Source organism: Eleutherodactylus coqui, chromosome 13 (genome assembly GCF_035609145.1).
Source record: "Eleutherodactylus coqui strain aEleCoq1 chromosome 13, aEleCoq1.hap1, whole genome shotgun sequence".
Lineage (NCBI taxonomy): Eukaryota > Metazoa > Chordata > Amphibia > Anura > Eleutherodactylidae > Eleutherodactylus > Eleutherodactylus coqui.
In genome coordinates, this window is record NC_089849.1 from 34448120 (window position 1) to 34464370 (window position 16251).

Below are 16251 nucleotides of genomic sequence, written 5' to 3' on the forward strand. Positions count from 1 at the left end.
TAATAATCAAGAGTGAAAAAAAAGTACTATGGAAGGGAGGAAGAGGAGCAACGTACCCACTTTCAGGAACTCTTGCAATGGATCACAGAGGCCAGTTGTGCGGAGGAGGACTCCATAATTTCTGAACTTACTAGCAAATGATACATTATATACATTGTGGTGGGATGACGTGAGAGAGAAGGGGGGGGGGAATAGAGTTGGTTAAGTTGTTTAAAAAAATTGAAAACTTTAATATGTAGCATTTAATTAAAAAATGAGAGGATGCAGACTAGCAGTTATGTGTCCCATACACTGCACACAGGGGAAATTCCACTCCCCTATCTGTCACACACAGAGAAGCAGCAGCATGGAGGACCTTATACAGCAGTACTGAACAGTGCAGCTGTGAATTTAGCACTGGGGTGGACAGTAAAACACTCACTAGCGAACAGCAGCCTCTCTGTATGCTGTTGCCTCTTTACAGACGCTCCTTCTCCCTCAGTCCATAGACTTTTATGGGCAACACCTGTAACCTAACCTCTCACTTTGCTGACAAGCCATCCTGTTCCTCAAGATGCGTTTTAGCGTGAATTGAGAGTGACTGATCCGTGCAGAAAGCAGGTGGAGGAAGGAGCTTCATCAGTGGAGAGACCTTTTTCTCTAATAAGATCTATTATAAAGTTTCCTTTCCTCGTTTGCGCTCTTGCTTTAGTATGTTGAGACAACATTGACTATTTTAGGCTCTTGTAAAATGAAAACCATTTTCTTTCTTTTCCCAGTTGTGGTGATCTTCCTCTTCCTCCTTGCGGTTGCCTGTTTGTTTTTGGTTTATCATTATTTTCACCGGTATAAAGGATCTTACCTCACCAATGAACCAAAGCCTATAGACACTCCAAGCGTTCCAAAGTCTTCCACGAGGAAAGAGCAGCCTCTTCCACAAATTGAGGAAGAAGGGGCTAGATCAGAATAGCATCGACTGTGGTAGTATTCTCCAGGAAGCTGCAGCCATCTGTTCACAGGAAGTCTGGGAACTTTGCCACTGGAATACCGGACTGGTCCAGTTTATTTTTGTGGAAAATGGGGGTGGGATGAGGATGGACCAATAGAAATGATGGCAATGACAAAGTATCATCTGGTAGAGCAGTCAAAGAACAGCAGGCTCTCTGAGGAGTGAGTATACAATTCATCTTCCAGTACCTTCATTACAGTATTTCCTGAAATTACTGCTGATCCATACCTATCCAGATCCCATTTCTAGACAGCTGATGTGTTTTATAAAAGTATTACAAGCGGGGAACGAACCCGACCTTAGAATATACAATGTGTGGTCTTCCGTCCAGGGAATACAGTATTTAGTGCTCATTAACTAAACTGTTTTTGTTACAGTTTGTACATAGTGAGAAGTCATATTCCATCCAGGACCAACTATCTACAAGATAAAGTCTTTTCTAAATGTTTACGAACAGCTGACGACTTATGCCCTGTGGTACTAGACTATCCTACCAAAAGTAATTGGACACCTGAGCAACAATCAAAAGTAGTATTTATTTTCATATGATAATACTTAGTGGAGCTCCTTTGGCCCTAATGACATCAGATACTCTCCATGGCATACTTTCTACTAATGTCTGATACACTTCAGCTGGTATTGCCCTCCATTCATCCTGCAAAAGGTCTATAGACTTCTTTTAAAGAAAATGGACACTGTTCATATTTCCTAACCCGACGTTCCCAAAGATGTTCAGTAGGGTTCAGGTTGGGAACCTGTGCAGGTCAGTCTAATCGTGGGACATCTCTATCCTCAAACCAACCTAACACATCATTGGATTTGTGACAGGGTGCGTTGTCTTGTTGGAGGTATTGCTGATCCTTCCCAGAGTATTGCCAAAATATCAGCAGCACATTGTCTAGAATGTCAGGGTACACCTCCGTGTTCATGGTTCTTGTCACTACAACCAATGGACTAAGACTATGCCACGTAATATATCTCCAGCCCATAATTGATCCTCCACCATACTTAACTTTTGACTCAACAGAAAGGCGTTCCCCAGTTATTCTCCACCCCCAGGTACATGCATCTGATTTGAAGATTGAGTTCCATGATTTCTCACCCCATAAAATATTCTTCTATTGTACAACTGTCCAATGATGAGGCTTCTTGTACCATTTCAGACAGGCCAATGCTTCTTCTTTGAGAGAACTTACCAGATGCCTGCAGGATGATTAGAGGGAAATACCAGCTGAAGTGTATCAGATGTTAGGAAAGGTATGATGTCACTGAGAGTATCTGATGTCATTAAGGCCAATGAAGGCCCCACTAGGTATTAACATAGAAATAATTACTACTTTTGATTCTTGCTCAGATGCCCAATTCCTTCTGGTACAGTAGTGTACCAGAGGGGTAAATGCTGGGTTTTTAGTGGTTACAGTTCTTCAACCTTCCTCATGCTGTGCTTCTAAAAGTCATAGCATCATATACTGACTTGGAGGTAATGAGCAAAGGGTACTTTGCTGAGAAATGCTGCTAAAGAAGAACTGTCTGAATTCTATACTAGAAGACCTGTGAATGGAGATTTGGTCTGAACCTTTAGTATGGTTGGTCATGAAATATGCTTTTCAGAGATTTTACCAGATCCGTTATCTTCTCTGAACCAATGTCTATGAAGAACCTTACCTGTACCAAGTTCTCTGGCTTGTACTATACTTATCACATGTTCCAATGTTGATCCCACAATGAACTGTCAATTATTCACAAGTGTCCGGTCTCTTAAAAAAATGGAAAATAAAATGTGCCTCAGTGAATCTGGAGAACCCAGGAGTGTAAGATATGCATGACTATTCTCGGAGGAATGCTGAGCAAATATAATGCAAGTTGATTTCTATGTAAAAGCTGCTATATGTAAAGGATCAGACATCCTTCATCTGAGATGAGAGTTTATCGACTTTTTCTTAACCAGGGGTGCAACAGCCTTTTCTGTTCTAAGGGCCACATTGTCAAAATTGTACCATTCCCAAGGACTGCAATAAAGCTTATTAATGCATTGCTGTGGGTCCCAACAGAGCAGCAATTTATAATCAGCTTAGGTCAACGGACCTTCGGATCCAGTAAGAATTGTCCAAAATGGAGAACGCCTTAAAATTGGAACACTTAAGAGCTGTAGTTCCTCCCATACCAATGCCAGATACGCCACACTCTCTCCAGTGCCAGCCTCATGGTTGGGGACTGCGCTGAATGTCACGGTGTACCACATTTGGCCTTCAAGAAATAAGTTGTACACCCCCGTTCTAAAGAAACCCAATTCAGCATACTGGTAACACCAGTGCTAATAGATCACAAAAGATAATAGAAATGTTATCTATACTCAGAATGGCCACTTTATTAGCGACACCCATCCAGTAGCACTGTGGCCTTCAGCACCACAGCAATGCCTTGTGGTTTCCATCCGCAGGTCTCGGAGGACTCTGGGTGCCATAAAAGCATTCCCAGCACCATTACTCCACCAGCCTCAACTGTTCATAACTGACAGAGAGGATTCATTGATTTATGCTACTTGTGCTATATTTTGCTCTTCCCATCAGCACGGTGCAACACCAATCTGGATCCAATTTTTGCACCCCTTTGCCCACTGGAGGCTTGTTTTCCTATTTCAGCAGGACACAGTTGAGGTTTCTTACTGAACAGGACATTATGATGTGACTGGGATGTAATGATATATAGCTGATGTGGGTATAGGACTACTGCAGCTCGCTCTAAAATCACTGCAGCCTTTTGCAATGTGTTCACTGTGGTCCATACTGTAACTTATACATGCCATACAATGCACAAGTACGAGACAGGTTGCTCTGTGTCAAGCATATAAGCCTAGTACTGTACGATTACAGGGGTTTCCTAGATAATAAGAAAAGCACCATAGCACAGCTCATCTCCACACAAGTAAATAATGAGAAGCTACACTATCCTACCCAAGTAATTGGACCCCTGAGCAAGAATCAAAAGTAGTATTTATTTCCATATGTTACTACTCAGTGGGGCTCCATTAGCCCTAATGACATTGGATACTCTCCATAGGACGTTCTTCCATTGCAAAGAGTGCCATAATTGTATAGCTGTGCCCCACTGTTCATGAGCTGATGCATTGTGCTTCGTGATGGATGCCTTGTGTGCAGCGGTATAACCCATAAGTCCAATAGCGTGCAGTTCCCGTCACAAACTATGGCCGATACCTCCAAGGGTCTGCATCTTATGTAGTGTGGTTTAGTCCATATGACATGCGAATAACACATAAACCAATCTACTGCTAGGGGTGTCCCAATACTTTTGGTAGGATAATGTATACTAGTAGTCAAAACCCATGGACAAAAGTGGCGCTGTTTCTGCAAAAACAAAGTAGGCCTCTTACCCCTTGACAACTCCTTTTACGACAGTAACATTGTTTTGGTATTGAGCTGTTTTATGGTCCTTGCATACAGATATACTGTAGCGGTCTAGGAGATATACTGTCCTTTGGATAATGGAGCCAGGTCATTTAGCAGTGGACGGTACAGTGCGTCTATTTATCCCAGAACTTCTTGGTGGCTGCCGACCGCATCGGATATAAACCTTCAACAACACTGCCAGAACAACGACAATATATACAGTATAGCACTTGTCAATTCTTATCTAGTACAATAGTCTAGCTTTATACATAAAGGGAAGATGGAAATGCTGTGGTATGGTAGAGCTCACACTATAAACAAGTATGCAAAAAACCTTTATATCTCGATGTGTAACAGACTATTAGCTTCTGACCTGTCAATCAGCTGCTGTTTCTAGGGATGTTGAGTTGTCACCTAGTTATGATGGATGTTATACCAAGATTGCTGGTAAGAGCAATTCCCTGAAACAACCATAAGAATAAACAATTAAAAAAAACTTCTCCAGCTTTTCTTGCGAGGTCTTCTACTTTGGGTTGAGCCAAGTTAAAAGTTGTTTGGATTTTTTTATGCATTTATGTCCCCAACTCCGATATCATAACATAACGTTTCCAAGCAGATGCTGAATGGAGCTGGGGGAGTTGATGATGGGCAACAGTTGCTACTACAAGGGCATCTGGCTACCACTGATATCTGATCCTCAACAGCATTCAATATGGTAGGAAGGAAGATATGTACAACTCCCGATTGCTGCATCAAGAGAAAAAATGTCAATAGTCCTAGTGAACCTCTCAACCACAGCAAACAATCTGGTTTTTTTGGGAAACTTCCAATGTAGCGCCACCTATTTGTACATACGGACACAAATATGGGGTGATTCAAAAGTCAGGGCCCATTTTCTTCTGAATGAAAAGAGCTAGAAGTAGGAAACTTTGGAGAACACTTCGATGGGCGGGGAGGAACTTTTTGGCACCATCGTGGTGATGAAATCCAGGATAAAAAGGAGATGATCTTGGTGGTTAGTAACAGAAGTTCACTTGAAGTGGCGGCTGAGACTATCACTCGAGAACACCCAGGAAGACCGTCAGCGAGCGCATGAACGGTCAGGAAATGGATTCAGAAGTTCAGGGAAACTGGTAGGGTCGAGGCCAAATTGAGAATTGTTCATTCAAGCAGTTTTTCCGTGCCCCAGCTGTCAAAAGCCATGCTAGCAGTTTTCACAAAGAGTCCACACTAGGATACTGGCATTGTAGTATGTTGTGAGTCAACCAACTACCGTAAGGAATCCAAAAGCAAAGACAAAAAACCCAACTGGGTCAAAACGTTGCGCGTTCATTTTGTCGCAGAGGAATAAAAATTTCGGCTATTGTATTGCACCTACTGACTGCCCTCGTCTTTTTACATATTGGATCCTCAAGACTCGCATATGGCACCCATACAGATGACCAGTTCTCGGTTTATCGTGAATTGTTAATGGCAACTTCTGCTTTCTATACCATAATTAAACATGACATCATCCAAAGCTTAAAATGGTTGCAAGTATTGAAAAATGTTACTGCACCAGTCAAATTCTGCTGAACTTTTACTCTTAAAATCATGTATTCCCTGACCCCCCTCCCCTTTCCATTGAAGTTTCTTGGACTAAATTCAAGATGGCCGCCACCCAGATACACAATAGGCACCAAATACCCAAAACCATTTCCCTCTACACATGTAACTATTCTACAGAGTTTCCCACTTGTATCTCTTTTTATTCGGAAGATATTCTGGGTGGCCCTGACTTTTGAACAACCCTGTACTTTGAGTAAATGGTGCTCTATTCCTTAGGCTGCCTTCACACGGCAAGATGTCTGCATTGCAAAACACACAAATATTAGTCCCAAACTTTTGGATGGGGGTCATACACATGAGCAATGTTTTCCTGTATGGCAACCTCAATGTGGGAAACAAATTGCGGGATGTTCTATCTTCTGCGTGCTCCTGCATCACACTGCCCATTGTTCTCAGTAGGGCCAGCGGCAGCACTGCGCCACGTGCAAGGTGCAGGCGATGTGAAGTCTCCCATTAAAAACAATGGGAGAAACTAGGCTATCCTCCGCCACCGCTGTCAGCTTCATCCCCCGAAGTGATGCGAGGCTGTTTGGACTTAAAAACGCCTCGCATCCCCTGGGAATTCACATGGTGGGGAGCGCTATATGGGGCCGGGATTCACATCCCCTTATCGCTCACACCGGTGTGAAGTTAGCCTTGTGCAGCTGCGTGTTCAGCAAGACCTGAGAGCTTTTAGCAGACAGTGCCTGGAATGTCTCATCTGAAGGAAATGCTTCTACCCACCATTCTTGCTTATCGTTTTAATCTAATATTGTGTATAATGTGCTACACGTATTCTGGGTTGTAATATATACGAAAGGCGGTTCCCGTATAGTGGTTAGTCCAGCTGTCATTTTTAAGCAAACCACATTCAGAGACCGAAAACTTGGATCAAAGGCTATAGGTACTCGTGGGTGAAGTTAGACCAACTGCTTAGTTTTTTTCTCCTCTGCTCCCTCCTCCTCAGCTAATTTATGACCACAAGAAAATGCAGAAGAGATAAGAGCTGAAAACTAAAGGCCCATTTACACGCAACGATTATCGCTCAGAATTTGTTCAAAAGATGGCATTGCTGTGTTCTGCACGGGAGTCGGAGATTACATTGTATGCTGCCGACAGCCCGGGTGAGAACAATGGAGCTGTGTGCAGAAGTCAGACCACCCACGTGCTGGGCTCTGCAAACAGCTCCAGGAGGCCCTTTTACACACAAATGAAGCTGATAAAGTGTTAATGGACATTAGTGTCTATTAACACTTTATGCAAAACAATCGCTAAAACTGTCACTCTTTCAATTGTTTGAAAGATTGTCTTTGTGTGCAAATGGGCCTTTAGGGTGCTTTTACACAGAACAATTATCGTACGCTAAAGCAAATGATAATACAGTTTGTCCAGGTAGTCAGGTTAGACACCAAAAAATAAATAATAGTTTAACAGGATCGTTCAGTCGTGCTTATTCACTAGTACAGCGAACTGAATGACTGCATGTTCAGTGTTTAAACCGAACAATTAGTGGACAAGCTAACAATGGTTTTCATATCGTTCTGTGTAAAAGGGCCTTAAGCTGTCAGTCCAGCCTCCCTGATGGATCTCCAATTAAGACTTATCACTGTATATTAGAAGCCGCAAAGGGGCACAATTTTTAACTGAATCCTATTGGAAAAATGACTTCCAGCATTGGAAGGGGGAAAACCGTGCCCGGCCTCCCCTCCACCCTAAAGAAGTCCATAGCCTTTAAAGTGACTCATTTGGTTACAGGACAAAATATTGTCCCTGGACTGTAGAGGATACTTGTGGATGATCTTGTCAGCCATCCCTCTAACTCCAAGTGCCATTGTGGCTAATGCTGATCACATGAGCAGCATTAGTCAATCATAGTGCAGATATAGTGTATTGTTGATCTTCATACTACCCATGTGTGATTAGGTGATTACAAGATGGCAGCCTGAACCACTAGAACAGAGACATAGACAAAAACATCATCTCCAGGTAATCTATTCCCTCCAACCTTCGGTCCCGAGACATCATTTTGTCCCCAAACTGAAGGATTACGTTCAGGCCTCAAGGACATGGCCGTATACTGGTCAGTATTTTGCATTAGTATTTGTACGCCAAAACCAGAAGTGGTTCTAAAAGTGCAGATATTTTGATTGTAGTTTTTCTCTCATCATGGTTTTGGCTCACTAGTACTAATGCAAAATACTGACCAGAACATGGCCACCTGAATAGGACCCAAGTAGCAGCATCCATGGGTTTGCAGTATAGAAGACTCAACATTGAACAAGTACCTAGTGCTGCTTTTCTTAGACTATGGAGCAATATATTCATCAGTCCACAGGAGATGCTCTAAAGTAGAAAATAAGAGGTTTTCCTTAATAGAATAGCAGCAACTTGGCCCTTTTTTCTTTTTGTTTTTAACACCATCCAGAGAGAGAAAAAAAGAAAAAAGAAACAAAAAAATTGACCTAAATTTCCATTACTTTTACCAGTGAAAGCTATGGAGCCCAACAGGGTGATTCACAATTAGCTTTTGCTGCGGCGGGCAGGGGGAGCCCGGCATGGACTGTCCCTTCGACTCGAGAGCCGAGGTCAGAGTTAAACTTCTAAGTATGTTTTTTTCTGGGCCAAATGGGCATATCAGTCCCAGGTTCATGCTGCCCATGATTTGGGCAGCATGAACCTGGTCACAAGTTCCCTTCAATGTCAATATAAATTATATAATTCAAAAAAAACAAACAGTAAACGACTTACCGTAATCAGGTGACCTTGATTTATCCTTCTAAGTAAACCTGTCATGCTGAACCGGTTCTCTTATCTGTAGGCAGTATGTTATGGAGCAGGAGGAGCGGAGCAGATTGACATATAGATTTCACTTGTGATGAGTCTAGTGGTTGTACCTATTCAGAGATTGACAGACATTTCTAAAGGGCGCTTTCTCGCTTAACAAAAGCCGCTACAGTTGCCAAAAGCTGCAAGATCCTGCCGACCTTGTCAGGCAGAGCATGCTTCCATTGGCTGCTGTGGATGAGCAGAGTCTCAGTCACACGCGGTTTTTGTTATGTGAAAATTCATCCTAAATGGTTGTTCACAAGGGTAAGCTAGAGCTGTAAGGCCGTTTTCACCCAGCCCTGAAAATACAAGGTTTGTGCATTGCCAGGCGAATAGGAGTCCCATTCTATTGAATGGGGTCATACACATGAGTGCTTTTTACCCCGCAATGCAAAACAAGTTGCGGTATGTCCTATCTTTGGCATGCTCTAGCATCACATCTGCCATAGGTTTCAACAGGGCCGGTGGCAGCATCGCACCACGTGCAAAGTGCATGCGGTGCGATGCAAGGTCTCCCCATTGAAAACAACGGGAGAAACCCCGCGATCTTCTGCTGCGGCTGTCAGCCACACTGGAGGATCGCTACTTCCCTGAAGTGATGGGGAGGTTTTGATTAAAAAAAATCTCAAATCCGCGGTGAAATGTTGGCGAGCACGCTATTGGGCTACGATTTGTGGCCCAATGTCACACTTGCTCATGTGTAATTAGGTTAAATATATGCGTTTAGGCTAAATTTAATCACTCCTGCCGCTGGATTCCTAGCCCTAACATCAATGTGATCAGCTCCTCCTGCTTTTAGAACATGTCGTTAGCAAACAGAACAAATGTCAGTCGTGTCCTAATTTAACAAACATTTCCTTAAGATGCCACGCCAAGATGCACAACTCATTTGAGTCCCGCATTTGATATACCATGTAAACTTGATTTTTGGGACAAGGTCAGCTAGGGCTTTTACTGAATGGCTCTTCATTCTGGGACACAGCGAGGGGGACCCACTATGAAGTTCATATGGCCAACTAGGCGGCTATATGAACAGAGGATGGCATCTTGGCACAACCACTTTAACCAATGAATTGGAGGATAAACTTTGGTTTCATACATAAAGTAATGTGTCTACAGATCTAGTACTACAACCACTCACCCCATCCCGAAGCAGCACGGGCCTCTCAATGTAGGCTTCATATTGTGCCAACCACTTTGCTCTCGCCCTGCTATTCGTGATCCCGGGACGTAGTTTGTCTTGTATTATAGTGAACAATAACATGTTACCATCTTAGTTATAGTATTTAAAGAACGTTCACAAAGTCTTCTCTAGTCATCGGCAGCCCGGTCAGTTTTAGGATGTGTTCGCATGTCATGGATTTTGGTGCAGATCTCACTCTTTCAATTGAATTCAAATTGAAGGGGTGAAATCTGCAGGAAGTCATCAATGTGTGAACACACCCTATGAGGCTTTCCCAAACGTTGCGCTGCCGCTATAAGGTGGAGTTTGTATGTAGCGGCGGTCCACCAGTGTGTCCATCTGCTCCATACAAACCCACTTGTAGGAATTGCCCCGTGAGAGCAATGGTGATAAGGAACTTGATATCCTTGTTCTAGTGATCAGGGGGGCCAGCGGTCAAACATTTATCAACTATCCTGTAGGCAAGCAAGAAATGTTTGATTGGGGGGGGGGGGGGGGGCTTCTTACCCATTCTATTACCTTCTACAGTATAGAAAAAACAAGCTGATTTAGTCCCACAATTATAATAGAAGTAAAATCACAATCCCTTAAACTGCAGAATTGTATGGAATAATGTAAAAAAAAAAATCATTTCTCGGAATCGTGTTGCCCAGATTTTGCCCTCAGCCTTGGGGTCTGTAAGGTGCTCTGCTTGGTGCTCATGTTACTTTAATTAGGACTTAAATCAACATTTTGTCAAAATGAGAATATTCCTCCTCCCCTCTCCATAGGATGTCATGTGGTGACACCGATGCATATATATATATATATTTACACGTATGTTACAAGACAAAGCTATGTATTTTTACAAATGCACTCTGTTCAACAAGACCCAATGGAATAAACAATGTATGACGGATACTTCCGGAGTGTCTGCTTATTTTAAGTGTCTTCGAAGTCTCTTCTAGATGTTCTCTCTCTGCACTCATGTCCTGTCCTATCATAGCTGTTTGCACCCATCCTCCATTATAAATAGAGGGGCTTGGGTTGCCAGCTCCTGGGGTGGGTATGGAGATAATTAGAGATGTGTCTGTCTGCAAATCTACTATCATATATGCTGGTGTGCGACTATGTGACAAGGATACTACAAAATGGATTGCTAGGATGTGTTCAGACATATGATTTTTGCTTCTGATCTGTCCTTTGGAACACATTAGGTGTACTGCTCATTTTGGTGGGACTGGCCAACAGTATGGTGCTTATTGGAGTCTCCGTGTTACGTTCGTGTGGACAAATAGGCACCAGGCTCACACGAACGTAACCCAAAATCACGTGTTAAGACCAAGGGACCAAAAACGAACAGAGAACTGCAAACTGCAGACTGGACTCACGGACAGCCATAACCTAGGACAAACGGCCAACACACTTGTCAAACATCCCCGCACGCTAAAGCAGATGGAATTGCTATAATATAAATACGAGGGATTAGTTTGTGAATTGGCCAAGTCATTTAAGCCACGAGCCCAGCGATCAAGGGTCCTCGTGTCTTGTGGTCCCTACTCTAACAAGACACATGATCCAGCAGCACTGGACACAGTTCACACCGCAAGCTGCAACACCAAGGTAACAGGACACAAGTCACACAGCAAGCTGCACACAGAAGGAAACAGGACTGCTTATCCAGGACACCAAACCAACACTGAAAGATGCCTGTATTTATATATGAGCTCAGACCCTGGGGATTGGCTGGCAAGAGCAAACCACACCCTGTCAGCTAAACTATCCCTCACCTGTGAAGGTGTGCTCCTGGAACCCTGTAGAACAGACTCCAGCAGCACAACCTGACACTCCTCTTTAGCGTTGGGGGACAAGCGGAGTTCACATCACGTTTTAGCCATCCATTAAGCATAAAGATTTGAAAACATTGACCAATTATAGTCTATAGCAGTGTTTCCCAACTGCAGTCCTCAGGGCACCCCAACGGGTCACATGTTGTGAATTCCCTCCGTATTACACAGGCGATGCAATTGTCAGTGCCTCAGGTGTTCTGAAAACATGATCTGTTAGGGTGCCTGGAGTTGGGAAACATTGGTCTATAGGTGCGCAAACAGTTCAGAAGTGAATATATATATATTATTTAACCCCTTAATGACACGGCCTATTTTGGCATTGAGGACCAAGCGATTTTTTGGTATTTTTCCATCTCCATTTTTCAAAAGCCATAACTTTGTTATTTTTCCGTGGACGCGGCTGTATGAGGGCTTGTTTTTTGCGTGGCAATCTGTAGTTTTTATCGGTGCCACTTTTGGGTACATAGACAATAGCGTAAAAATTTTTTTTTTTTTTTTATGATAACAGGGAGAGAAAACGCATCAATTCTGCCATAGATTTTTTTTTCTTTTTTTTACAGCGTTAATCATGCAGCATAAATGACACACAAATTTTTTTCTGCGGGTCGGTACGGTAACAATACCAAAATTGTTATTTTTTTTTAGGTTTTTACACTTTTTTTTGCAATAAAACCCCCTTTTTTTGGAAATCTTTTTTCTCTCTCTATAGCTGCATTCAAAGTCCTGTAACTTTTTTATTTCTCTGTACGGAGCTCTATAAGGGCTTATTTTTTGCGAGACGAGCTGTAGTTTTTATTGGTACCATTTTCGGGAATGTACGGCTTTTTTGATCACTTTTATTGCATTTTTTGTGAGGCAAAATGCTAAAAATTAGCATTTTGCCTCTGTTTTTTAGCGTTTTTTTGTACGCTTTTTGTCGTACAAAATAAAAAGCGTGTTCAACTTTTTGTACACGTCGTTACGGACGCGTCAATATCCAATATGTGGGGTTTTAATTTTGTTCCCCTTTTTCATGCTAATATTAGAAAAAGCATAAAAAAGGGGGTTTTTTACATTTTTTTTTTTAACATTTTTCTTTTTTTTGCACTTTTCTTTGCTTTTTTTTACACTATTTGAGTCCCTCTGAGGGACTTGCAGCTCTAAGCCTATGATCGCTGTTATAAGGCATGGCAGAGCTACTGCTCTGCCATGCCTTATCGCTTGTACAGCGATTATAGGCACAGGCAATACAGGACGCCAGTGACCTGTTGCCATGGTGACAGGCCGGGCTCTCGCGATGACATCGCGAGAGCCGGCCGGAGACACAGAGGGAGCGCGATCCCTCTGTGAACTCTTTCCCTGCCGCGATCTACTTAGAAGTACTGGGAAGTACCTGGCTCCCAGGACGTACCGGTACGTCCTGGAGCGGGAAGGGGTTAAACTAGGTTTAACCTCCCTCACATTAGTCTACGTCTTTGTGGTACTGAATAGTGTAACATCCCAAACTTCCGTGCCAAGGTAAGGGGGAAAAAATGATTTTTTTCAGACATTCGAGAACAAAACTACAATTTTTTTTGTCAATATAAAGTCACATTTTTTGCATTTGTTTTTATCCGTTTTTCCCCGCCATACGTTTAACATATACTCTAAGCACACATTAAAAATATGATGTGATAAGCCGCTTAGAAGGATCAAGCATCTTGGATTCCAACATACCCGATTGGTAGGGGGACAGAGCAGCCAGAGGTATCTAGTAGCAGTTTACTCCCGGTCTATTAAAATATGCACAAACCAAATGAGGGGAAACCAGGGGAAGCTGCCAGTTGAATGCAGGTTTAGCCAACAGTTATCTGAAGTTCATGGCCAGCTAAAGAGAAGAGGGTTGGCAACAACTGGTAAATGGAAAAAACAGTTGACTATGTCCTGGAGCATTAAGAGTTTGGTCATGGAGGTTCAGGGTTTGTATGGTGGGGGATTGGGAGCTGACCCCATACAATGTAGGTGCCGACGGTTTCTCACAGCTGACACCGCCCACAACAGTTGCGATCAGCACTCATGCATTTAAAAGGTTATTGATAGATAAACAAAAGTTATGATTTTTTAAAAGTGGGGAGGGAAAGTTACGGATTACTTACCGGTAGTCCCTTTTCCAGGAGTCATCACGATGGCCCTATTACAATGGAGGTTGTCCTCTGACTTCGGTATGGACAGGAAGAGCACCTCCCTTTCCACCATGCTTCAGTGACTTTCAAATTATTACGGTGGACAATGTTTACTGAACCAAAACTTACCTTTATTCGGTCATATTTACATTGAAAAGAACATAATTATTCTAGAAGGGAGGGAACTATGGGCCGTCGTGATGACTCCTGGAAAAGGGACTACTGGTAAGTAATCCGTATCTTTCCAGGGCGTCATCCCGACGGCCCTATTACAATGGAGTAATACCAAATTAAAGGCGACTTTAGGGTGGGACTACTGCCTGGAGGACTTTTCGTCCGTATCCCAAGTCTTTGTCCGACTGGACGTTAACCCTGTAGTGCTTGATAAAGGTGTGTATACTAGACCAGGTGGCTGCTTTGCAAATTTGCTCAGCAGACGCCTGGCCCTTCTCTGCCCATGAGGAGGAGAGAGAGCGTGTGGAGTGGGCTCTAATTTTTCCCGGGGAATCGAGGCCCCTGGCTTTGTATGCCTCCTGGATGGCAGTCTTGATCCACCTTCGCAATAGTGCTTTTAGATGCCGTCTTTCCTTTGCCCGGCCCCTGAAATTGGACAAAGAGGTTGTTATTCTTTCAGAAAGAGTGGGTAGCCTCTAAATATGTTAGAACGGCTCTTTTGACATCTAAGCTGTGAAACTCTTGTTCTCTATCATTACGGGGTTTTGGCAAAAAGAGGGCAGAGTAATTGTCTGCTCCCTATGAAATTTTGACACCACCTTCGGTAGAAAGGCCGGGTCTAATGTAAACGAAATTCTGTCGTACTGTACTAGCATATGTGGTTCGACACAGCATAAAGTTTGTAGTTCTCCTACTCTCTGGGCCGAAGTTATGGCGACTAAAAGAGCAACTTTTAGCGTGAGTAGTCTTAGGGGGAGTTGGGAGAGGGGTTCAAAGGGGGGTTGGCAGAAACTATTTAGGACTAGGTTTAGGTCCCAAGTAGGGAAAGTTTCCCTAATAAAGGGCCGAAGCCTGTCTGCCCCTTTGAGGAACCTACGAACCCAGCAGTGTTCCGCCATGGGAAAGTCTAGGTATGATCCTAATGCCGCTGTCTGAACCCTAAGAGTTCTTGGGCTAAGGCCTTTCTCTAGGCCTGCCTGCAGGAATTCTAGGATTGTGGGTATGTCAATCTCTGGAATTTTGCCTGGATCTAGTTTACAGAAGTCTGAGAACTTTCTCCATATCCTGTCGTAGATGGCTGTAGTTACAGGTTTACGACTTTTGGTCAAGGTAGTAATTACTTTGTGGGAAAGCCACTTCCCTCGAAGTATCACGCCTTCAGCATCCAGGCCGTTCGGTTTTTTTAATCAGAAAAGGGGGGGAATAAAATCCCTCACAGCCCTCTCGCGATCGGGAACCAGCGTAATGACCCCTAGGTCCTTAAGCTCTTGGATGCCCTTTAGCAGGTTTCCCTGTTGTTGCAGGGACCCGGGGGAGGTTAGGAGGAATCTCCTAGGAGGTAGAGAGTGGAATTCAATTCGGTACCCCGCTTCAATTATCTGAAGTACCCAGGGATTAGATGTTACCCCCTGCCACTGGCTCAGGTAACGTGCTAGCCTACCCCCTGTTGAATCAAAAGTGGGTTGAGCTTCCTTGGGGTACGACCATCTTCCCTTTTGCTTTGATTTCAGAAGGTGGCTGCCGTGTCCTCCTTGAAAAAGATAGTTTCCTGTAGGGCTTTCTGTCTGGAAGGGTCTTGCTCTTGTCTCCGACCTTTTCAAGTATTTTGTCGAAGACGGGCCCGAACATGTATTCCCCTTGGAACGAAATGGCGCAGTTTGTTCTTGGATGTTATGTCAGCTGCCCATGTTTTTAGCCATAACGCCCTTCTCGCGGGGTTACTGAGGACTCCGGTCTTTGCGCTGTATCTAACGTTCTCTGCCGATGCATTAGGTAGAAAGGCGGTGGCCATTTTCAGAAGAGGGAGACAGCTGGCTAACTCTTCCCTAGGAGCCCGGTCTTTGATAGATGTTTCCAGCCTGTTTAGCCATAAGACCATGGACCTGGCTACAGATGTTGCCACCAAGTTGGCTTCGACGGTAAAAGACGTTGCTTCCCAGGCCTTCCTCATCAAACCGTCGATTTTCTTATCCATTGGGTCCAAGAGTTGCGATGCGTCCTCAAAAGGTAGGAGGTTTTTTTTGGCCACCGTCGCAATTTGTATATCGACCTTTGGGGTCTCTCTGTATAGGCGGACGTCTTCGGGAGCAAATGAGAGCCGGTTCCTGATCTCTCT

General features: G+C 43.6%; 1 protein-coding gene across 1 annotated transcript in view; it reads left to right on the forward strand.

Moving 5' to 3' along the window:
- The window catches only part of CNTNAP1 (contactin associated protein 1), a 102421-nt gene extending 100176 nt beyond the window's left edge, over nucleotides 1-2245 (forward strand). Inside the window, exon 24 of the mRNA XM_066587989.1 lies at nucleotides 759-2245. Coding sequence (XP_066444086.1) covers nucleotides 759-949 — 191 coding nt within the window. The 3' untranslated portion in view covers nucleotides 950-2245. The remainder of the gene's footprint in view (nucleotides 1-758) is intronic.
- The last annotated feature ends 14006 nt before the right edge of the window (nucleotides 2246-16251 follow it).